General features: G+C 35.1%; 1 protein-coding gene across 1 annotated transcript in view; it reads right to left on the bottom strand.

Moving 5' to 3' along the window:
- Positions 1-553: 553 nt before the first annotated feature.
- The window catches only part of LOC149780447 (FIGNL1-interacting regulator of recombination and mitosis-like), a 96858-nt gene continuing 72891 nt past the window's right edge, over positions 554-24520 (bottom strand). Inside the window, exons 18-25 of the mRNA XM_089937385.1 lie at positions 22748-22892; positions 20619-20801; positions 18558-18785; positions 12851-12961; positions 11922-12113; positions 10711-10854; positions 6996-7031; positions 554-2938 (exon numbers count right to left, since the gene is read on the bottom strand). Coding sequence (XP_089793511.1) covers positions 2774-2938; positions 6996-7031; positions 10711-10854; positions 11922-12113; positions 12851-12961; positions 18558-18785; positions 20619-20801; positions 22748-22892 — 1204 coding nt within the window. The 3' untranslated portion in view covers positions 554-2773. The remainder of the gene's footprint in view (positions 2939-6995; positions 7032-10710; positions 10855-11921; positions 12114-12850; positions 12962-18557; positions 18786-20618; positions 20802-22747; positions 22893-24520) is intronic.

A 24520-nucleotide genomic window follows, 5' to 3' on the forward strand; every position in this document is an offset into this window, starting at 1 on the left:
CAAAGTCAGTGGTATACCAACCCCTATACAGGTAAGGTGCTGGGTACCCTTTACCTGCAGACCTGGGTTCGAATCTTCATAGCATATGAATTAAAAATTTGCTATCCGCATACTATTATTATTCATATTTATAGTAATTCTGTTAATATCAAGTATTTGACTGTAGATTCCAAGGATAGCACATTCCATGCTGGTCAGTGGGTATTTCTAATTCTGTGTGTGGGTGTGTCTTTAATTAAACAAAATATTTTGGAAGCAAATAACATTCTTGGGCGCCTAAAAATGTGATGGTTAAAAGGTTGAAAGTTATACTTTGTTACTAGACAGTAACAATAAGGACTTACTCAGATAAGGAATAAACGGCTGGAATTTATTGAATCATCAGGCCTTGTCCAGTTTGTAAATGAACCCACAATGTACTATCAAGCACTTTAACTGAGCCAACCTAGCAGACAACATGGTCAATACCAAATATTGGTCTTAATGACTACTACCATACTTTCCTCACAAGAAAGGTAACATACAAGACAAATAGGAAGAATACACAAAACTCTTAGATCATTCAATACTTTAATGAAGAACAATTTTTCAATGCCCTAAGAGCTATTCCCATAAAACATACTCGGGACCCAGGGAATGCACTTCTAACATGGATTACTCACCTATGGATGCAATTTAGAATTTTCATTTTAATATGAACAAATATGTGCAGTCATGACATATATTTTTTAAAACCTGCCTTCACTTGGTACCATGTATGTTAAAAAGGAACAGCCCTAAATAAAGTGTTATTGATTATGATCCAAAATTTTTATCATATAGATGAAGCTTCAGAGGTGTTGACTGATGTCTAAGCATGCACCACTGAAAGTGTATCTGGAAAAAGATAAATTCAAATTTAACTGGCTTACAACTGAAATCTTAGATACCATGAAAACACTGGACTAATTCAAGGCTATGGAAAACCATCCACACTATACAGTATGGAGAAATAAAATATCATGTATGATTGAAAAAGCTAATAAAAACTTATTATCAATTGATGTTTGAAATCAGAAAATGCAACTAAAATTCTGTTTGGAATGTTTTCAATGAACTCATTACAGATAAATTACCAACCAGTTTCAATTTTACTAAAAATTGGAATAAACTGATTCAAAAAACATGTTCACAACTTGTTCATGTCATATTAAACCAAATGCTTGTTGTTACACCCTAATCAATCAGGCTTTTAAAAGGTTCGTTAATGTAAAACTGACTTGATCTCCCCAGCTGATAAATGGCTTCAAGCACTTGATTAAGGTAGAATAACAGGATCAGTATGTATAGATTTCAGGAAAGTTTCTGACATGGTTGATCATGAAATCCTCTCGAGTCAAATGAAAATTTACCAATGTGATGACAGCACAAATAAATGGTGTACTTCATAATTAATTAGAGAACAGATGTTTATATAATGATATAAGATACAATTTACTTATATTTATTAATGGCATATCACTTTTATTCGGGGACCAATTTCATCAACAGATCTCTATGCTTACAAAAGAACATTACCTGACTTATAAAACATTATCTGACTTATAAAACATTATCTGACTTATAAAACACAAAGCATGAATTGGAAATAATTTTACAGGATGCCCTAAAAAAACGGGGTAAACAATGCACTGACAATGACATGGTAGTTGTTCTGGTAAAACTAAATTATTATCTCAACAAATCTTGATGAACGATGGTTTTAGGACATAAATTTGCAAATGTCGTGTTCTTTTGTAGATAATAATCTGTCATATATCAGTAAAAAGTAAATTCAAGTTTATGGCTTCTCAGAAGGAATGTTCTCACGTAAAGGCACAGGAAACTATTCAATAATAGTCACATACAACCCTATTTATATTACTGTAAAACAGTATAGGTAATTCAAATGAAAAAAACATAGCAAAAGGTAGGGTGTCTTCAAAGGAGAGTATTCTGGCTAATTTCTGTCCAAACAGAAATGGGGGAAAGCTCAGCTCAGTAAGTTAAAATTATTACCTATTAAAGACTGAATCCATTTGAGAAACACTAAGTTAATGTATAAGACATCCAATATCTATTTACAGTCACTATTTCAGTATCCTAGGCTACCGAGTAACACTCCCCACCCAAGATCCATGTCTACAAAACTGTAAATTTCCCAAACCAAATAAGGAATTATTCAAAAGGATTTTCCAATGCTCAGGAACTTTGCTATGGAATAGTATTCCAATAAAGATTTTTAATGTTTTCTTCTTCCAACCTTAATATAACCAGTGACTTCAGATATATAGCTAATTTGAGAATAAAAACAACTATGTGTAGTCAAGAATGCCTATGGGCATCTTTAAAAATAGCACTCATCTTTCGAGCACCAATTGCATATTGTACATATATTGATGGTGGTTTTATATGAAAGAGGGTCAATATAGAGAATGAAAAAAAAAGTGATTATGTTGTTGTATATGCATGCTGCTATGTATATGTATGCATATATGTGTTTGTGTCTGTCTATTAAAAATATTTTCCTTTGTATTAGGGTCTTAAGGTAGACAAGTTCTTCAGCTAATCTTGTTACCCTCATTAAATAAAGTTATTATTATTAGTATTATTATTGTTTTTGTTATACTCTCATTCCCTCTCATACAAATAAAAGATACTAAAAACCAAAATTGCTGAAGAAAGTTTTCATTATTTCAAAGATAAACAGAAATCTCATAACAATTTTTAACACAAATAGTGCAGGTAAATCTTTTCAGTGCTGTGTTTGATTGTCGTTTACAATGTCTTCAATAGTTTTCTGCACTGACTGCAGCTGCTCTACAATTCTTCCTGTCAGTGGTGTGATTTCTTTGAGAGCCTGCAGCTCTTTTAAACTTGTCTCCAACGATGACAAAATGTGATCGTACTGAGATGGCAGCTGTGGAAAAAATAGGAACATTTTATTGTTTCTCTGAAAATATGTACCTTGTCACATTAATGTTCGGTGGCTACCTCTACACAGGATATTCTTCAGTTTAAACTTGAGTGATAGAACAATGAGGATGAGACAGGTGAAATGATAATGTTTTCAGGAAAGTGTTCTTTGATAAGATTTCCTTCTTCCATCAAACACAATACCCAATCACAATAATGTTATCAGATTAGGTAAGAGGTAGAAATGTATGCACGTTCAACCCTTGTATACAGGATAAAACCACACTAATAGTGAGAGGTAGTACAAGTACTAGCATCATCTGATAACCATCAATCATTATATTAAAGGTAAGGAAGGAAATTCTGGAGGATTCCAGTAAAAACTTTAAATCAATTCCTGTGATGGGCTTGTGCTGGCCTTAACAACGTCCAGTGGACAACTGGGCAACCACCAATGGACATGGGGTGAAACGATTCAATATATTGATACATCGATACTTTTGCTATAACAATACACATATCGATACAAGAGATGGAGAATTAAGACAAAACAATTCTTACCATATGTAAGTTATTTTAGTATTCAGCAGTCATGCATAATTAGTTAGTCTTGTTATTCTTTAAATATAGAATTCATGTGAAACAGCATTTGCAGTCCAAGGCATACATTTTTATTAGTAAAAATGAAAAAGTATACTGAGAATGCTCACTCGCTGTCTACATTTTTATTAGTAAAAATGAAAAAGTATACTGAGAATGCTCACTCGCTGTCTACAAATTAAAACAATGTGGCATGGTTCGTAATCTGCCCCCCACCCCTGCTAATTGTCTTATTCCAGCAGCATGTTCTGCTTATAGGGTACATGCCAAACATGTTCTACATGTATAATGAAGTAACTGACTCACCATTTAATAACCACTTTTACGCGAAGTTTATACACTGAATTTGGTTGATTTGAAAACTACACTACCGGTGTGGTACCGTCCACATTGGGAACCACTGTGTTAGAGTGCACAAGCAGACACTGATCAACTATGACCTTAATACAGCATTATGGAACAGATAAGAAATCTGGCATGGCAGTCAGTAAACTACTGATTCAAGAAAGTAAGTTTATGTTAGTGAAAAATCCTATTTTGGAGCAGATGTATCCAAACGATAATATCTGTGAGCTCTGGAAAACTGTAAATAACAGACACAAAGATCAGTTCCCCAACATCTTCAAGCTGACAAAGCTAGCTCTACCCGTTCAGAATGAAGCACAGAAAAATATTCATACACCAATAAGGAATAACGTATGCTCATAAATAATTAACAGATTAATACTACAGCTAGAGGTGAGATCTTTTTACAACAATCATTTTATTAGCACTATAAAAAAAGTGGAGCAGGAAGAAACAGACAGATATTGAAATGTAAATACTGAACTATGACCGTTTCCTCCTCCCCCTACTTTTCTACTCTCCCCTTCTTTTGGTAACAAAGAGTGAAGTCCCCCTTAGGATAAAATTATGGTAGCATCTCTCCTTAAATTGTAAATGGGGAATAAATTTGGAATTTCTTTTTTTATGCAGAGATATTTAACAAGTGAATGAACATGCTGATGGAAAAAATAAAATCAGCACAGAATCAGCATGGGGGCAGATTTTAAACTTCTCAAGTTTATAAACTTGTGTCAAATCAAAACAAAATTATATAATAGGACAGGGTGTTTCAATAGCTTTACTTCGTCACTAGCAAACACATGTGTCAGTGGCCACAGCAGTCTTTTGCATCCTGCAGGAAGTAGATTTTGTTCTAGATGAGATTTTCTTTGCACGAGGAATATGCTTTATTCCTTCTGTTTTGAAGATAATAACATTGGAATGTCTTCCAGGTTTAAGTTAGACATGAAATTGGTAATATGATGTTTTCAAAACGTTCATGCCATGCAAAACAAAGTGCCTGGTGATTAAAGTGAGTTAAATGGAGTCAACATTAAATGGCCTAAAATGTTGAATAAAGAGAAATGCATATAAATATATGATAACTATATTTCTATCTGTAATCTGCATAGGGAAATACTACATGTGTATCAACATACAACCTACCTTCCAAAGATGGAATGATCATGAAGTTCATATGTGTATCGGTATGTATTGTATCGCAGGCTGTTCATCGTGACTCGTAGCAACACACAGTACAGGTGTATCGTTTCACCCCTACACTGGACTCAACAGATTTAGTCTGTGAGGCTAAGTCATACTGATAAAACCTAGACAAGTTGAATGACAGTAAGAGTTGCAATAGTTCAGCTGATAAAGCTGCCCCAGTGTGTCTTTGCGAAAGGCACTTAGCTCCCATTTTCTCTGCTAGACACAGCCAATAATGTGTTAAAAGCGCCATTAAAAACAACCAAAAAATCAGCAGACAGTGCCAGCATCAATATTGTCTCAAATTCAGATGTGCCAATGCTAACAAGACCTTCTAATTATGACATCCAATATTTTCTTAAAGTTAGACCAGTCTAATGATATAACAAAATATTTACTGCTATTATCAACTTGGAGTGTGTGTGTGTGTGTTTTGGGCTTTTAATGTAGCTTTTGCAATTTTTCAGTCATATCGCTACAATGTGGCAGTTTATAGTGATGACTAGCATTGGGGCATCATGCTGCAGACATGTAGCATGATGTCCCACCCAGTCACATTATCCTGACATCAGGCCGACCAGTCCTAACACCAACCTCTTAATGCTCGCAAGGCAGCTGATAGTACCATTTTATAAGTCTTATTGACTTGGAAAACATGCAATGACTTGGAAAACTTTGAAAACATGCACTGACTTGGAAAACATCCATTTGTGATATGATGCATTAGTGGCAATGTTCAGCTAAAAAGTTCATAAAGGTTAGATCTGAATGAAACTGCAGTGCATAATCCAATGGAAGTCAATGACTTCCTGCCAGATCCATCAACTCAACATAGCCTTTCTTTTTTTTTTTTCTTTAACTTTTTCAGAGATGGCTCTAACCTGATATTTTTATTAAGTGTATCTAATCATATGAAACCTTAGAACCAAGATGACAAAAACTCAGCAAGTGATGTTTTGGTTTTCCCTTGTTTACCATAATGAAAGGTCTTTGCCAACCGAGAAGAATACTTTCTGTGCATCTTCTGGTAGCATTTGGGAGCATGATCTGTGTTTTCAAATCTCACTTTCTTAAACGATTCAACTTATGAAAATGTAAAGAAATTCAACAGTGCCCACTAATATTACAAACAAAATCAGTTAAAATATAAAACCATAGTCAAAGTCCACAAACATGGAAAAAATATCCAAAATTACTGATGAAAATTAAATAATAAAGAAACCAATGCTTGGAGCAATGTGAGGTGTCCACATTTGTAAAGGGTTATATGTGAGGTCTCTTACAGTGGGTTACATTGTAAAGTATTATATGTGATGTAGCTTACACTGGGGTACATTATAGACAATATTACTATTACATAATCTTTTAGAATTCATGTCCACATATTACATGCATCTGTACTATAATGAGGTACCTGACAGTGAGGTAGATGTGTGTGTGTGTGTATTAGTAAGGGTCTTCTAATCTCTAGTTCCATCCCATAATTAAATTTCTCACATAACCCTACATCTTGAAGTCTTTATATTAAAATGTGTTAAATGAGTTGCTCATTAGACAAATTACGTGCACACACTTTTGCATAAATACATGTTTAGCATCAAACAGTCAAAATGTTTTCTATAAAAAAAGGTGTGCTAACAATAATGCTGTATATTTATGTGTGTGCACGAATTTATTTGAAGGTCTTGAATGACTTGGTTAAGATATATTTCTGAGAGCCATATATATATATATATATATATATATATATATATATATATATATATATATATATATTTTTTCTTTGAATGTAATGGAGAAAGTACAAATTTTAAATGTCTCAAGCTTACAGAAGATAGCTGCACAGTAACAAAAACAAGTACAAGTAACCTGAACATTTTTTATTGATAAATTTTTTGTAATTTCCAGGCAAGTTAAATGTTATTTACCTCACTATGTTCTGTCCGTTTTCTTTTACTTGACGGCTGAAATGGCATGTGAAAATACATGTTACAAGTAAATGAACTCAACTCAACACTCAATTATCTTTAAAGTCTTGGAATCATGCATCATCACCTTACTGAATGCTTTATACTGAAAGACACATGATCTAAAGATAATTTGCTTTTAATAATGCAGCTTTAACTATTCTCCTAGCACATCAGATTTTCACACGATATAAAGTTTCTACTGATGTCACATGCTGGCCTCTTCAAGACGATAACTAGTTTCTCTTTTTTCTCCATGCATTCTACAGGTCAACGAAACAGATTTATTTGGAAATCACTGCTAGATATAAAAAAATGAGTATATAATTGATATGCTACTATGCTTCTGAATGGGAAAATATGTACCCATTTAATCAATAATGCCCTCGTAACATTGTGCAGTGGCACTCAGAAACGCTCCTTCATATTTCCTCATACAGCTGCATACTATATGTTGTGATTTTTTGTATAGTTTCAATAACTATTCATCTGAACTTGCAATATGTATCTTAGCATGTTTCCAACACGTGTATCTGTATTTGCACAATAAACCAACTTTAGATTATAAACACACATTGCCAGCACCAGGTCTTGTTAGTGTTTAGCTCAGCAATATACTAACAAGGATGCATGCATGGTGGGTTTAAAGGGTCATTAAGTAATGTGATTGGGTAAGTATTCTCAGAGAAACAATCTACTAAAAAATTTGTTTTCTCATTCATATTCATTCCCCAATCACATTACATTAGGAAAAAAGGTAATAGAAGAATGGAATGCTAAGCATCCGACATCTACCTCGGGTATCTTTCTAGAAATGATGGCTGGATTCCCCATGCAAACAGTAACCCATTCTCCTAATTGCATAAGCAACACACCCTAGGGTCACTGGACCTGTGACCCTTACATACAGTTTAGAAGGTAAACACTGAATCTTGTTAAATACAAAATTTCACTGCCAAATCCAGCAACGCTGATAGGCTGTGTTGATTGTTTCAATGGGGTCTGGTGGCCTTCTGTACTGCCACTATAGGACCTACCAGATTCAAGGTTTGCCTCTTTGAAGCTAAATCTCTAAGACAAAAATTCAAGAAGGTTGACTCTGTATGCCAGCCAACAGCTTCTATTACATCTTGGTTCGAAACATTACATTCAAATACGAGGCTCAGAGAGATTGCTCGAATCTCATGAGTGGTAACCTTCATGAAGTGACTCCGATATTGTAAGACCCAAGAGTCTGCTGAGTGTATAACCCATTCCAGCCATGAAGTAAGGGTTTGAGGAATACAATCCTGTTTAGAGTTTTCACCAGAAAGAGGCATTTGCGCATACCACAACCTTACTCTGTATTTCAAGTAGAGCTTGAGTGCACAAACAGGAGCTTGCACGCTTGCTGCTCTTAATCTTTCTATGGAAAAGAATGGGCGAATGATGACTCTTTGATTACTGATGGACGATGACCTGATTTTAGCTACAATGCCCGGTTGTTTCTAGATGACCACCGAACCATGCAATCTGAACTGAAGACAGTTTAGATCAACAGAAAGGGCATGCAGCTCACTTACAAAAATATCACATCTACCATGATGCTGGAATGTGTCCAATATCATGGAGCGGTACCCTCTGATAGTAATTGGGACCAACTGTCTCTCAAGGTCGGACAGTTGAGAGATTGAGACACTCAGAGGAATGATGTTATTGGTATGGCACCAGTCCCTGAAAAACATGCCACTTTCCCTCGTAAACCTTCAGAGTGAAGGGCCTTTTCGCCCTCAAGATTCTCTCCACTATCAAAGGTTTAAACTGTCTCACAAGGCTTCCCTGATAAGAGTCAAGCATGCAGAAGAAGACTGTGGTTGCTTCAGAAGATATGAGTTGGCCAGATTCTTCTGGGCAGATCTAATGCAAGATTATGTAGATCAGTGACCCAGGACATGTCCCATCAGATGAAAGGGGCTATCGTAATCATCTTGCATTTCTGTTTTCATAACTTCTGGATTATTTTTGGTATCAGGATCATGAGAGGGTAGGCAAAAGCCCACAATCCCTCCTAACTGACTGACAGTGCACCCATGGCCCAAGATTTTGGGTCTTGGACTGGAGAGATGAAGGTGGGGAACATGTGATTCAACTTTGCCACAAATCAAGTCGATCATCTGACGTCCACAAAGTGCACAGATCTGAATGAAGACTGAGTGATGGAGAGACCAATCCATGTGAACAGCTTCACATTTCCTGGATGGAGAGACCAATCCATGTGAAGTGCTTCACATTTCCTGGATGGAGAGACCAATCCATGTGAAGGGCTTCACATTTCCTGGATAGAATGCTGTCCAAAACATTGAGTCTGTCAGGAATGTCCCTGATTTGTACATTGCTATGGAGACTGTCACACCAATGTAGAAACTGCCAAATCAGAACACACAGGCTGGGTTATTTGGTGTTCCAAATCTGAGTCATCAGGCACAGTGAGGACGATTTTCCAGGAATGAAAGGCACTGATGACAGCCTTCATTTCTAAAAGGTTGAAGTCCATCGCTGCCAGAACTGTCAGCTGGTTTGCCCAATGAATGGTCAGCCTAGGGAAGTCCACTGCTGCCAGAACTGCCAGCTGGTTTGCCCAGTGAATGGTCGGCCTGGAAAGTCCACAGCTGCCAGAACTGTCAGCTGGTTTGCCCAGTGAATGGTTGGCCTATGGAAGTCCACCTCTGCCAGAACTGCCAGCTGGTTTGCCCAGTGAATGGTCGGCCTGGATGATGGCTGTATAGAAGATGGTCTGGCCCGACTGATTTCTCACCGAAATCTCAGTCATAGTAAGATAAGTTGCTGACAGTACAGCTAGATGGATGTATCTGTCACTAAGATCCCCATAAATCCAAGTTGGTTGGACCATTTCCACAAAAAGGTCCCATGCTGGGATGGCCAGATAACCAGCGATGGCTGGTGATCATGCAGTTGTATTATGCGTTGTTTACAATGGATTCAGTACAAACCCCATGCGTCCTGACTTACAGGCCTGAATACTAAGCTTGGACATGCGGGGGTACTTATGCCCACTGGGCTGCCTAAAATTGGGCACACACTCCCCCAATCAATAGGAACTGCAAGGAACAAACTAGCTGGTTGGACCATCTTCTCAAAAGGTCTCCCATGCTGGACAATCAGAGATGGACAGCCATTGAGGGCTGGGCAGAGGGTAAATGTGGTGGTATAACGAGTTAGATCCAATGGATCCAGTACAAACCCCATGCATCTAGACCCACTGGGAGACACTCCTCTGTCTTTCCTTTCCTTTGATGCCTTACGCACTAATGCTTTTAACTTTGCATTTCATGCATTTTGTAGACATTTCTCCTGAAATGAGACAAAAAGAGAAAACAAAGCATAAATAAGGAATCTTGCATGTTAGTAACTAGCTAATACTGAAGCCCAGACTTCCTTTGACTATGTATTACTTTGTGCAGCACTGTCAAAGATAACATACACTTAGTATATACATAACAAGATTTATGGTAGACTTCTATGCGCTGAAGTTGCATCTGATAGCATTTACAGAAAACACACCATATATTATTAATTGTTCATATTACTAGCTCGCTAATATATATATATATATATATATATATATATATATATATATATATATATATATATATATGTAAGATTACACAGCCTTCACCTGCTTAGTGTCTGTTCCTGTGCTGGCATTTTCTATCACTCTTTCTTCTAATTCAACACTTCTTTGTATCACAGATAAGGTCATTTTCTCTGCTTGCTGCTTCAAGTAATCCACTTCTGAGACACTAAGACTGGGATACACCGTCTTAGGAGAAAAGCATACATCATAGAATTAAACCACAAACAAGTCCATAAATAACAGATGCCCTTACCAATATGGTGCAGTAGAAGAAATCTATGGGGGTATCACCATAAATTAAACAGGGACAATAACCATGACAAATTTTGCAGCTGACCTCAATCTTACTGGCATAATGCCTTGTTCAAAATTTGGTTTTATTTCATCACCCGAAGAGGATAAATATTACAGTTAAAAAGGGGTTCTTAATTCAAAATTCTAGCAAAAGAGGTGAAAACCAAACTTGACCTGCAGCTTACTAATACAAAGCCTCCAATCCCTTTTTTTTATTTTATGAAGTCTTTTAAAAGGTATTAAACATTAAGTTTGGACAAAACTCCACAAAATAAAACTGGGGTATGAAAATAATGGTGGTCAATAGGATGAATCAAGTTCAATATATTTGTTAATCATAGAAGTTTATATCATCCCAATTCTATAAAGTGACAATTTTTAGGGTGGTAAATGAAAAACAAAGAAACATCTAGGAAGATAAATCCTGCCAAATAAATAAACTTTAAGTACCACAATATAAAATAAAAAAGGTAAAGATCTTCATATCTGTATATAAAATATAAGATAAAATCTTTAAAGGCGAGCATCTGCATTTTTTAAACAAAACATATTCCCTCCAAAAGTCCATGATTTTATCTTATGACACTCCAAAAGTCCATGATTTTATCTGATGATGCCTCAAAAGTCCATGATTTTATCTGATGACACATAAAGCTCTTAGATGCATTTCTACTGTGACTCAAAGCTGGTGTTCCTTAAATAAAGAACAGTAATAACACACTGACTGTAGTGATCTGACTTCACTTATGATAATTATAAATTTTGATAAGTTCATATGAGTCAGTATAATGTGACAAAATATACAACACAATGTCAATAAATGAAATGATTTAACATAAATACAGTATAAATACTTAACATACTGAAGGTTCATCTCTTTATCTTGAGAGACGTGAAGACTTTTTCACATACACATAAAAACGTAAAAAATCAGAATAAAAGAATCGATGATATTTTACTCTATTGAGAAATGCAACGACTGTGTCTTGCAGACCAGGCTGAAGCTGCATGCACTCCGGGACAATAGACTCATGAGCAGTCTCTTCTGCAAATGCAGTGAAGGCCTTTAATGATGTCTGCAGGATGAGACTGTTTTTATCAGTCAGTAGGGCACTGAACACAACAGCAATCTTCCGAAGTATTTGTGGCTGCTGTGATTTAAAATAAATATAATTAAAACATTGATACATTAAATCAGGACAAAACTCTTGTGGTACAAAACAAAAAACTGCCGTAATGTATTCCTATATCATACAAAACTAATTATTTTGCCCACTTTGTAACAAAACACAAATATGGTTTTGTATTTACTAATACCCCCTCCTTTATTCTTTCCAATTAGTTTAGCATATCAGTGTGAATTAAATTAAAACAATAACTGGGATTTATAGAACTTAAATTTAGTGCATCCAAGCATATCAATACATGGACATAAGTGAAAAAGGTTCTAATCTGGAGTATGATATGGAAGTACTGACTGACATCTCTAAAGAATGGCAGGTTAAGCATGTAACATTAAATTATGATGCAATAAATTGCTACTTCATTTTATGTTTTTAAGCAAATTATCACTGAATAAATTATGAAAATGTCTTTTTCTGAGATTGTTGACTTTCCAAGATAAACTTTTAGTAAAGTCATCATCTATGTATTTTTAACACTTTAAAGTGGCAAGAAAAATGCTAAAATTACCGTCTCATTTTTGAAGTTACTATTCAAAAGGTAAAAGAAGAGAAAATGTAAAAACCTTCTGCTCTCCATACAACAGGAAATAAACTTCTGTCATGCTAAATCTGTCAACTACTCTGTGACCTAATTGGTACAATCATTTTATTGGTTTCATCTATCTGAGGATGAGGAGAGCAACTTGAAATGCTCAGTAACCTACCTCTGGGGATGGTGCAAACCTGATGGTGCCACACTGCTGAAGAAAATCAATCACTGACAGCTTCATTGCATCAGAACAGGTCTGTAAATGATGGCCTATCACCTGCAGAATCTGTGGGAGAGTTATGCAGGTGTATCATTTAAAGTGTGGGAGAGTTATGCAGGTGTATCATTTAAAGTGTGGGAGAGTTAGACAGGTGTATCATTTAAAGTGTGGGAGAGTTATGCAGGTGTATCATTTAAAGTGTGGGAGAGTTATGCAGGTGTATCATTTAAAGTGTGGGAGAGTTAGACAGGTGTATCATTTAAAGTGTGGGAGAGTTATGCAGGTGTATCATTTAAAGTGTGGGAGAGTTAGACAGGTGTATCATTTAAAGTGTGGGAGAGTTAGACAGGTGTATCATTTAAAGTGTGGGAGAGTTATGCAGGTGTATCATTTAAAGTGTGGGAGAGTTATGCAGGTGTATCATTTAAAGTGTGGGAGAGTTAGACAGGTGTATCATTTAAAGTGTGGGAGAGTTAGACAGGTGTATCATTTAAAGTGTGGGAAAGTTAGGCTGGTATATCATTTAAAGTGTGGGAGAGTTAGGCAGGTGTATCATTTAAAGTGTGGGAGAGTTAGGTGGGTGTATCATTTAAAGTGTGGGAGAGTTAGGCAGGTGTATCATTGAAAGTGAATTGTGCTAACCATTCAAAGATTTTTAATAAAAGAAATATTGATAACCTATATTGTTGTGTGTATCATGCACCCAGCTGTCAATTATGTTGATCGTCATTTGGTGCTGCATAATAGCAAAAACCTGAAAGATGTCATCCAGTAGTATGCCAAAGTCCTGTCGATAACTAAACTAAATGCCTGTAGTTCCCCATCCTAACACACAACACATCTATCAAGTACAGTTTTTGAAGACTGTCACAAAATATCTATGTGACTATTTCTAGTATTTCATTTACATCACATACACACATCGACAGCAACCATAGAATGTTTGAACTGGATGACGGAAGTGTGTGTGTGTGTGTGTGTGTGTGATTTGGATTTTTAACATCGCTTTAACAATTTTTCGTTCACATCGCTACAATGTCTGCAGTGTGACAGTTTATAGTGATGCCTAGCACTGGGGCATCATGTCACAGACATGCAGCATCATGTCCTACTGAGTCACATTATCCTGACACCAGGCCGACAAGTCCTAACACTAATCACTAACATCTTAATGCTGAGCGCCTAGCGAGGCAGCTGTTATCACCATTTTTATAAGCCTTTGGCATGACTCGGCCAAGGTTCAAACCCACAACCTCCTGCATCCAAGGCAGATGATCTAACCACAATACCACCAAAGCAATAGGCTGAAGTAAGGTCACAATTTATGATATTTATCTTTATCTTATTTGTTGATCATGTTCAACACAACACCAGAATTGTAAGTTTGATAAGTTCTTATTCATAATCACAAAAATGTTTTAATCTACCATATTACATTAAGATCAACTGCTTCATCAACAGATATAAGAGACTAAGACGTGATCAGAAATATGGCATACTGCATCTTTGCAGATAAAACCTTAGCCCATTAAATCAATACCTTGAACCATGATATATATTTTTATTAACTTATTCTGTAGAAACAACACTGACATTAAAGCAGTCAACAGCTGGCAGATTCACAGTCCACTCTGTTCACTTGAAGAACAGAAGAAACAGCAGAGACAGATCTGCAGAGCTTTAACCTTCCATAGAATTGAGTTTTGTTGGGTAATATCCAACTAATAAGGCTGCAATGATATATCGGTACATCATGACACACCTCTGCCACAGCATTATTGCAAAAAAGTTTTAGCATATCGCGATATTTTGCACATATTTTTGCAGTATGAGACAGAATATCAAAGTCTGTTAAAGTAATAAAATGAAAGCAACAGTGACAACTGTAATAAAAATTAAACTACAAAATTCAATTTGCTGTGGTACAATTCAACAAATATTTATATATCATGATTTTTATTAACGCTATTTTCTATTGGTTGATTAACCAACTTATGGATGTTTTCTTTTTCATAACAAATCAACTGGACGAAATTGATATTAAATTTTTTGTTTTAACCTTAAAGATGCTACTTTCTTTGTAACTACTCTTCTTTAAAGGCAAAATCAAAAGTTCATCTCAAGTTCAATTAGACAGTCATGCAAACAGAATACACAAAATAGTTACATATGCAAAAGATAAAGTCATTTTTTGGCATTATTTTTGGACTGAAAAAAAAAGAACAGATGAAATTATTAGTGGCATCGCTGTGTGCAAGCTGTGTAAATATGATGTTAAAAATAGTGGAAATACAACAAATCTAACTGGCCAGCTGTCTCATCAACATTAACTCTTGTCTACAGAGACAATTTCATCCTTGAAGTATCTAGTGAAAAGTGAAAAGGCTACAATTCCATCTTTGTTTGCAGTCCACAAAATACAGTGCTGATATTGACAGACACAAGGCAATTACAGATGTAATTCCAAGATTTATTGTAAAGATCTGAGACCAATTAGCTCTGTGAGTAATAATGGTTTTACGAATTTAATTACTGTGTTGGACCCAAGATACACTATACCAACCTGGACACACTTCACAGAAGAGGTTATTCCAGACATGTGCTAGAAGTGTTAAAAAAAAAAAGGTCAAGTCTAGATTCAAGAATGTGTACAATGCCTTGACAACTCATGGGTGGATGAGCCTGCCACAGTTTTAGATTACCATAACTATGCCATACATTATAGATGACTGGGAGCTCAAGTTACCATACTGGGACTAACAACCATCCCATTAGAGAGTATTAAAGCAATGCCAGGGACGTAGTCACATCTCAGCAGGCATCCCCAACCCTGGAGACAGACGACACACTAATATTTCTCAAAACAAATGTATGATCAGACATGACTTTGGTCTTCAATAAAAAAAAAAGATGAATTTTTTTTAAAAGTGGGTTTTGGGGTCCTCCCCCAGTGGGGTCTCAAGGGGCAGCAACACATTTTACACATAAAAAAAACTGCTCCTGGTGCAACTTATGATCATAAAATCAACAAAAATAATCATTTGAAAAACTAATAAACTTAACAAAAATGTTCAACTTGACTTCAATAATTTCACAATATTTATAGTCACATGAATTTGTTCTCCAATACTACTGATACTAAAGTTATTTCATGTGCATGTCAGTTTCACATCGCAATGAAGTCACAGTAATTTCCCAATTTTTGCAGCAAATATATTATACTTCTTTCTTTTCATAACAAATCTGTAAAATAAACACCCATACATCAACCATATACAAATTATCCCAAACATTCAATTGTCTTTTTCTCCAATGGACACAAACTGTTGATATGCCAGTCAAGCTCTTTTTGTGGCTTTGGCAAAGATTTCTTTAGTCTTTCTTTTTGTCACCACTGACTTTTTTGGCTCAGTGTGCAATTGTTTCATTTCCTTCTCAATGAGAGCCATTTTGCTTTCAAGTTGGTGCTTGTATTGGCAACATGCAGTGCGTATATTCTCTCATGCAAGAAATCTTTCTTCTTATAGTAATTAGCTGCAGTTTTTCCAGGTGCCTTCTGAACTTCAATTTTTCTGTATGCTACTTCTTTTGTATTTGCTGTTCCAAACTCTTCCAACCGTGATTACCATAATTCAGATCTTTATTGCATAGGTCACAAAATGCCAGTCCTCTAGCGTTCAGTTCTCTTATAAACTGACCAACTAAATTTCTGTCAACTTTTCGCTCCAGCCATTCCCACTTCCATATGCTTTATAAATTTGTATCTAACCTTTTTGTGTCATGATCTCTCTCAACAACTCGGGACACCATGTTTTGCAAGCATGCTTCTTCTTTCCATTGCCATTAGTTTCCATTACACAAAGATTCATAAGATGCATTTAAACATTTGACCAACCAGAATACTCTTTATGACAGTCATGTGCTAACTAATATATGGAACAAATTTTTTACAAGGGTCATTGCAGAATGGGAGCGTACAGACTGTTTTTAAAAAACTGGATCGGATTCAAGTAAGGAGAAAAGCTGAATTCCGCTTTAAAATGGAGAAAAATCATGTCTGTATGATATTATGATATGCAATGTACATGAAGCTACATTTCAGCTTAGACATTTATATGTTTCTTGTTGTTACAGGTGTCAAATTTCACCGCATTTCTTAAAGACACTGTAGGTTAATTTGCATGTGTTTTTTATTAAAGCATATTATTTTACTATAGTTTGTACTAGTGTTATCATTTTATATAATTGTTTCAAAACATCACAATATTATCACGATAAAATATAAAATATCGTGATACAGATGAAGGTGTATTGCTGCAGCCATAACAAGAAAATATACACAATACACAAAATATGCATGTATATTCAAGTAAATATACATGTAATACACAACAAAATAATACAATGTACACACAAAATATGCATGTATATTCAAGTCAATATACATGTAATACACAACAAAATGCATACAATATACACACAAAATATGCATGTATATTCAAGTAAATATACATGTAATACACAATACATACAATATACACACAAAAATTACATGTAATGCACAAGTAAATATATATGCAATACACAAGACAATACACATGTAATACTTAGAAAACAAGTAGTAAATCAAACCTGCAATAAGGTTGGTCAATGTCAGAGAACTTGACCTTTTAATCATTTGACATCTAGATCATAAAACTTCAATTTTCCTGGATTAACTGATGTTTCTCAAGTTGAATTACACTAAATATAAACAATATAAAAGATAGTTCAAAAGATTTAAATAAACATAACGTGGAAGACGACTGTATGGACAAGAGACATATAGATCTCAGTTTGTGCAAAGGTCAGTCAAGACGAAACAGATGATGACTGAAGAAACTACAGTATTATACATCATTAAAATATTAGGTGCAACAAATACCATTGAAATAAGTGTAAAACAATTCTGAACATTTTGTTCTCCTATTTTGAATTTTATGTTTATATTTTAATTTCTCCTTTAAAGTATAGTCTTTTTTATCATCATTCTTATTACCCTAATGCTTCTAATGTCATCATCCTTCTCATCATCATCATCCTTATTATCATCATCATACTTCCCATTACCATTTTCCTCATCACTATTGTCATCATCACCATCCTTCTCCCAATCATCCTTCACATCACCATCCTTTTCATCATCTTTCAAACTGATAACCTACTCACCATCACCTTTCTCATCGCTATCTTGTGACGGTATTATAAAACTGATGGTTATCATTCTAATTAATTATGCAAAGATAGGAAGTATTTGGGTTAATATTATTTCTGCTTTCAAACTTCTCTGTAATGTACTGTACAACTCAAAATCAAAATTTCCATTACCACCACCAATGGAAAGATATACAATATATATACCGACTTATCAGTCAAGTCTAACATAGGTCCAAATCTCCAATCGCATAATACACCAGCGGGTCTAGGTCTATGCAGTTTCTTGGGAGTAATCAATAAAACAAACAACACAGACCCTGATTTTCCAGTGCATTATGCACTGGCAGATCATGCTCGAAACAGTTTACAGCTAAGCTTGATTTATAAGCAAGTACATATGGTACCTATGTGACTGTATATCCTGATGTATACAAGACAAAATCTGATAATTAATAAGATGCAATACCTTCAATATGGTTGTGTTCTGTAGACCACGTAAGAGTCGAGCAAATAATTCAAGCATCTGGGCAATACAGATTTCTAGCATTGATGAAATAGCAGGATCCAGATCAGTAATTTGCAGCCAAAGCAGCTGTAGCTTTTCAACGGTAGCCAACTGCATGTTGGACGGCACAAATTTATCAACAATTTCCTGTATGCTGTACAAGTTTTTCAAACATCGAAGGGCCCTCACCTGCAAAATTGTCTACAGCTATATGATTTTGACTAGAAAGAATAGTAGATGCTGACAAAGTGTGATCACACGTGTTAAGTAACAAAACTAAAAAGGTAAGCAAGTAATTGATGACATTAAACATGATTGTTATGATCAAGGTTCCTTATATAATAAAACCTGGCATAAAACACAACTGCTTGGGAAGACTTCCTGTTAGGAAAAGAACATGTTTCATGCCCAGATTAGAAGTAGCATAAAAGGTGATGACTGCCATTTTTCTTTCATTCTTATATATGTGATACAGTTTGCCCATGCGGAAAACAATGTAGGGTATGCCTGTCCCAAAAAAGTGCACTCGGTAACAGAATAGATGACATCATGATGTTATCATTGTATATAATTTTTCCAACAGTTATAATACTAAAGACATATTGAACCAGCTTGTTGACTGGAATATTGAACTTTATTCTTTATAATGACATAAAAACTTTAGGAAACTACTCCATGTTTATGTGGGGACAAATTATCAAAGACGCATTGTTTTCATCTGGTTTTTACTAATTCAAAATTAGAAGAAAAATTTCACACAAGTTGGTGTGCGATAGGGAAATAAGTGACCCAAGGATCAAACTTTGTAGGCAGGGACAAAGTCATTCCTGCCACAAATTCTGACCCAAAGGTACAACACCAATAGATTCATTTCTTGTTCACAGAAGTGGTTGTCAATCAAAACAGGTTCCTTTGTACTTTCATTTTACAAACCAAGCTTTCTACAGAACAACAAATGTCTCCCACGTAAACATCACTACAAAAATGTACCTTATAGAACTTTCAAAAAGTTTAACAAAAAATTTTTATGCTGCTGATGCCAATATCATTTATCTAATAAGGTATATGGAAGATTTAACACCAGCCTCATTTCCAATCAGTTGGTCAGGTATACATATCATTGCACATCAGCACACAGTGAATATGTCATGTATAATTTTAAACTAGCACTCATTTCTATTTAATTCAATAAGTCAGGTAAATAAACACATCTCACATTAGCACTCATTTCTCATGAATCTGTCAGGTACATGGAAGATTGTACATCAACACTCATTTCTCATGAATCTGTCAGATACATGGAAGATCTTACATTAGCCTTCATTTCTCATTAATCTGTCAGGTAAATAAACAAATCTCACATCAGCAGTCATTTCTCATGAATCTTTCAGGTATATAGAAAAGCTTACATTAACACATATTTTTCATGAATCTGTCAGGTATATAGATCTTTCTATTTATCACATGATGGAACTGATTCTTTTTAGGATGGTTCAATGTAGCAAAAAGACTGAAATACATTAGGACATGACTTGGTTATTACCCCTTAAACTTACAAAACATTATTATGCAGTGTCATTGTAAGTGTTACATATATAAAAATTATGCCATGGGAATATGTACAAAAATAACACAGCAGTCAAGTTAAAATATTGGATATCTTTAACAGTGGTAGATCTGTATGTATATAGTTGTCATAGAATTATATTGAACAAAATGGAGTTTTGCTACAGAAGTAAAAGTGTAGATGACAGATGAATTGACTACCAATATGGCATTGTGTGTTGGTATATTCTCCCAGAACATACATTGTTCAGTTTTAGTTGTATTCATGTAGTTTCCAAAAAAACACCACCAAATGAACTTTGCAATCACACTAACCAAGGTGTAAAATGTGAATGAAATAGTACATACAAGTCATGTGTATTTTAATGTTGAAGGTTTTTGAACACTTAGAAATTTTTTTCCCCATGATCACTGAGAAATAATTCTGATTATTTATCACTTGAGAAATTTACCTACCAATCCACAAATATCCTCTACTTTCTTCTCTGACAAGCTGACAAAGTTGTGGAGATCCTTCAAGCTTTGACCCATCAAGTCCTCCACTATTTGTCTGGTCAGGGACTGGGAGAAGACTCCTAGGGGAATTTCTGACCAAAGGGAGAGGTGCTCTCTTGGAGGGAATTTCTTATACAGCTCGGTCTGAAAATGTGAAGTTTCTAATGCATGAATGTAGCAATATTTCAATACAATATGGTCCATAATTCTCAAAATTTACTTTGTTTTATTTCTAATGCATGCTGCAATATTTCAATAACATTTGGTCCCTAATTCTCAAAACTTACCAACCATTATAATCCAACTAATGCTCAAAGTGAGAAACAAAAGTAATTCAGGATTTTCTTAACATTTGGTCCCCCTACTCATTTGAAAAATGTGATCTAAGGGTTGATTTGAATATTTTCTTTGCCTGCTGGTATGCAAAATTCGAACTGAGGATTCTTTATTTTGGTCAGTAGTGTATTGATATGCAAAATCTGATTTGAGGATTTTCTTAACTTAGGTCATGTGTGTGTGAGAGTGTGTTTTGGGTTTAGCATAGCTTTAACAATTTTCCAGTCATATCGCTATGATGTCTCCAGTGTGGCAAATAATAGTGATGTTTAGCACTGGGACATTATGCTGCAGACATGTAGCATCATGTCCCAGCACAGCTTTGTGGGGAGACAAAAATGTAACCTCGCAACTGGGATTTCCTTGTCTTGGTATAAAGACCAACATAGATTATTTTTCTCGCCCAACATTTTCCAATTCAATTAAAATAACCCTGCACTTTTGCAATATAATTAGCAGATTCAAAACACAGCATTCATCAGATACTATTATTGCCTCTCACTCTATATAAAGGTCATAATGTTTTGTACTCTTTTATGAAAATATGAATAATTATGTTAACAGAATCTAGCTATTTATGGTGCTGTTAGAAAAACAAACAAATAATCAAGAAAAAGTTCTAATTATTAAGTGTTGTAAGTATTGTGCAATGAACATTTTGAGCCATGTGCTTTTACTTTGAAAACACACATGAAGACCAATATGTTAATGAGGGCAATGGGGTGACCTGTCAACACTAAGTACACATGTTCTATGCATGAGAAAATAGAAACATAAAAACATTAGATATTAATACTGTAATATCACATTTAATTCATGGATGTCATATGAAAATAACAATAAATAAATAATATCCTTTATATGGTTAAATTTTAACTTTCATCAGTTCCAATTTGGAAATCATTCAATGGTAGGCAACGGTACAATACTGTCTACTGGGTACAGTTCTAACAAAGTGTGTAGTGACATCAGGAAAATTCTATTTCAGGATTTTCTTAGAAATTTATATTTTCTGTCCTGGAAGTATGGCAAATGTTACTATCACTAGTGCAATGATAAGCTACATGGAAACCTTCTTGTGGAATAACATTAGGACTGATCGATGAACTACTCTGGTTTGTAAGTGCAGGAGTTTTCATTTGCAATCACATTATTATATTAGAGTCAGCTTGGGTGGATTGTGGATGTTCAACAAAGCTAGAAGAAAAAAACTGACATAGCACATTTCTAGTGCTTGCCAGCTTTGCAGTCGCACTGAAGAGTTTGTTTTGTGATGTTTATTACCCGTATCTCGATCTCTATGAAATAGCTCGATGTGTGTCTGCGTGTGTGCATGTGTGTATGTGCGTGTGTGTGTGTGTGTGCATGCATGTGTCTGTCGGTGTGCATGTGTGTGTCTGTGTGTATCTGTGTGTGTGCATGTGTGTGTGTCTGTGTGAAAATGTTTTGGATGGTGTTATCAATGTTAGAGAGACCTCAAGTTGCTTTATGAGTGAATTTCTTTTATTATATATCTGTTGTTGTTTTTGTTGTTGTTGTCATTGTTGTTGGATTTTATAACAACTCCATCATGCACAGCAGAATACATTAAGGGTTTCTTTCTAAAAAGTAGTTCCTTGCACATAGACACTATGACTGAGATGACTGGTGTGAGACAACCAGACTGAGATAGGAACACTAAGGTTAACAAAGCAGGTGGATTTCTCTGTCACATGGGTGAGAATACGAAGTCTACATGGTAACTGTACTCTAACCTGATGCTCTGCAGCCAGGAACTTGATGAGACGTCTTATCAGTCTCAGAACATTGTGAAATTCTGGACAGTAAAATGACTGAAATTCTGTACATAATGTTAGCAGGAAACTAACATGGTTGTAACACAGGTCAGCAGTACCATACCTGAAAAATATATTAATTAAAGAATTACAACTTTATAACCATGTATACAAAAAAAATCCTAACTGCATAGACCTAGATCTGCAAGTGTGTTATGCAACAGCAGATCTGGGTTTGGGCAGTCAGAATTTGGACTTCACTCTTAAGCAAGTGTATACTGTATAAAGGGATATAAAAATGTCGCTTCCTATACATTTTCCAGTTTAGCTATCTCAAAAACTACTAGTATCAACACCAGTGTCACCATCAGTAAGTTGTGTCATTACTTTAAACCTGACAAACACCAATGTAAAATGAGCCAAGTGCATGCACTATATTCTAATGCCATGTGTGTGACGTGGAAGAAAAGAGTCATCAAAAGAGAATATATCTCCCAAATACATTGCTCATAAAAAGAATCCTACTAATAAAAAAAATACTCTTTAATCCAGCATAATCAGGTTTTATGCTACTAACTACCATATTGTCCAGCTATATTATGAGTTACACTATATTTATACAAGTACCTTGTGTCTACTATCCTTGTAAGTTGTACTACTTATAGAAGTACCCTATTGTCTACTACCCTTGTAAGTTATACTACTTATACAAGTACCCTATGGTCTACTACCCTTGTAAGTTATACTACTTATATAAGTATCATATGGTCTACTACACTTGTAAGTTGTACTATTTATACAAGTACCCTATGGTCTACTACCCTTGTAAGTTATACTACTTATATAAGTACCCTATGGTCTACTACCCTTGTAAGTTATACTACTTATACAAGTACCCTATGGTCTACTACCCTTGTAAGTTATACTACTTATACAAGTACCCTATGGTCTACTACCCTTGTAAGTTATACTACTTATATAAGTACCCTATGGTCTATTACCCTTATAAGTTATACTACTTATATAAGTACCCTATGGTCTACTACCCTTGTAAGTTATACTACTTATACAAGTACCCTATGGTCTACTACCCTTGTAAGTTATACTACTTATACAAGTACCCTATGGTCTACTACCCTTGTAAGTTATACTACTTATATAAGTACCCTATGGTCTACTACCCTTGTAAGTTATACTACTTATACAAGTACCCTATGGTCTACTACCCTTGAGATTTATTCTACTTATACAAGTACCCTATGGTCTACTACCCTTGTAAGTTATACTACTTATATAAGTACCCTATGGTCTACTACCCTTGTAAGTTATACTACTTATACAAGCACCCTATGGTCTACTACCCTTGCAAGTTATACTACTTATATAAGTACCATATGGTCTACTACCCTTGTAAGTTATACTACTTATACAAGTACCCTATGGTCTACTACCCTTCTAAGTTATACTACTTATACAAGTACCCTATGGTCTACTACCCTTGTAAGTTATACTACTTATACAAGTACCCTATGGTCTACTATCCTTGAGATTTATACTACTTATACAAGTACCCTATGGTCTACTACCCTTGTAAGTTATACTACTTATATAAGTACCCCATGGTCTACTACCCTTATAAGTTATACTACTTATATAAGTACCCTATGGTCTATTACCCTTATAAGTTATACTACTTATATAAGTACCCTATGGTCTACTATCCTTGTAAGTTATACTACTTATATAAGTACC

The sequence above is a fragment of the Sinohyriopsis cumingii genome, chromosome 16 (assembly GCF_028554795.1).
Source record: "Sinohyriopsis cumingii isolate HCF-2022 chromosome 16, ASM2855479v2, whole genome shotgun sequence".
NCBI lineage: Eukaryota > Metazoa > Mollusca > Bivalvia > Unionida > Unionidae > Sinohyriopsis > Sinohyriopsis cumingii.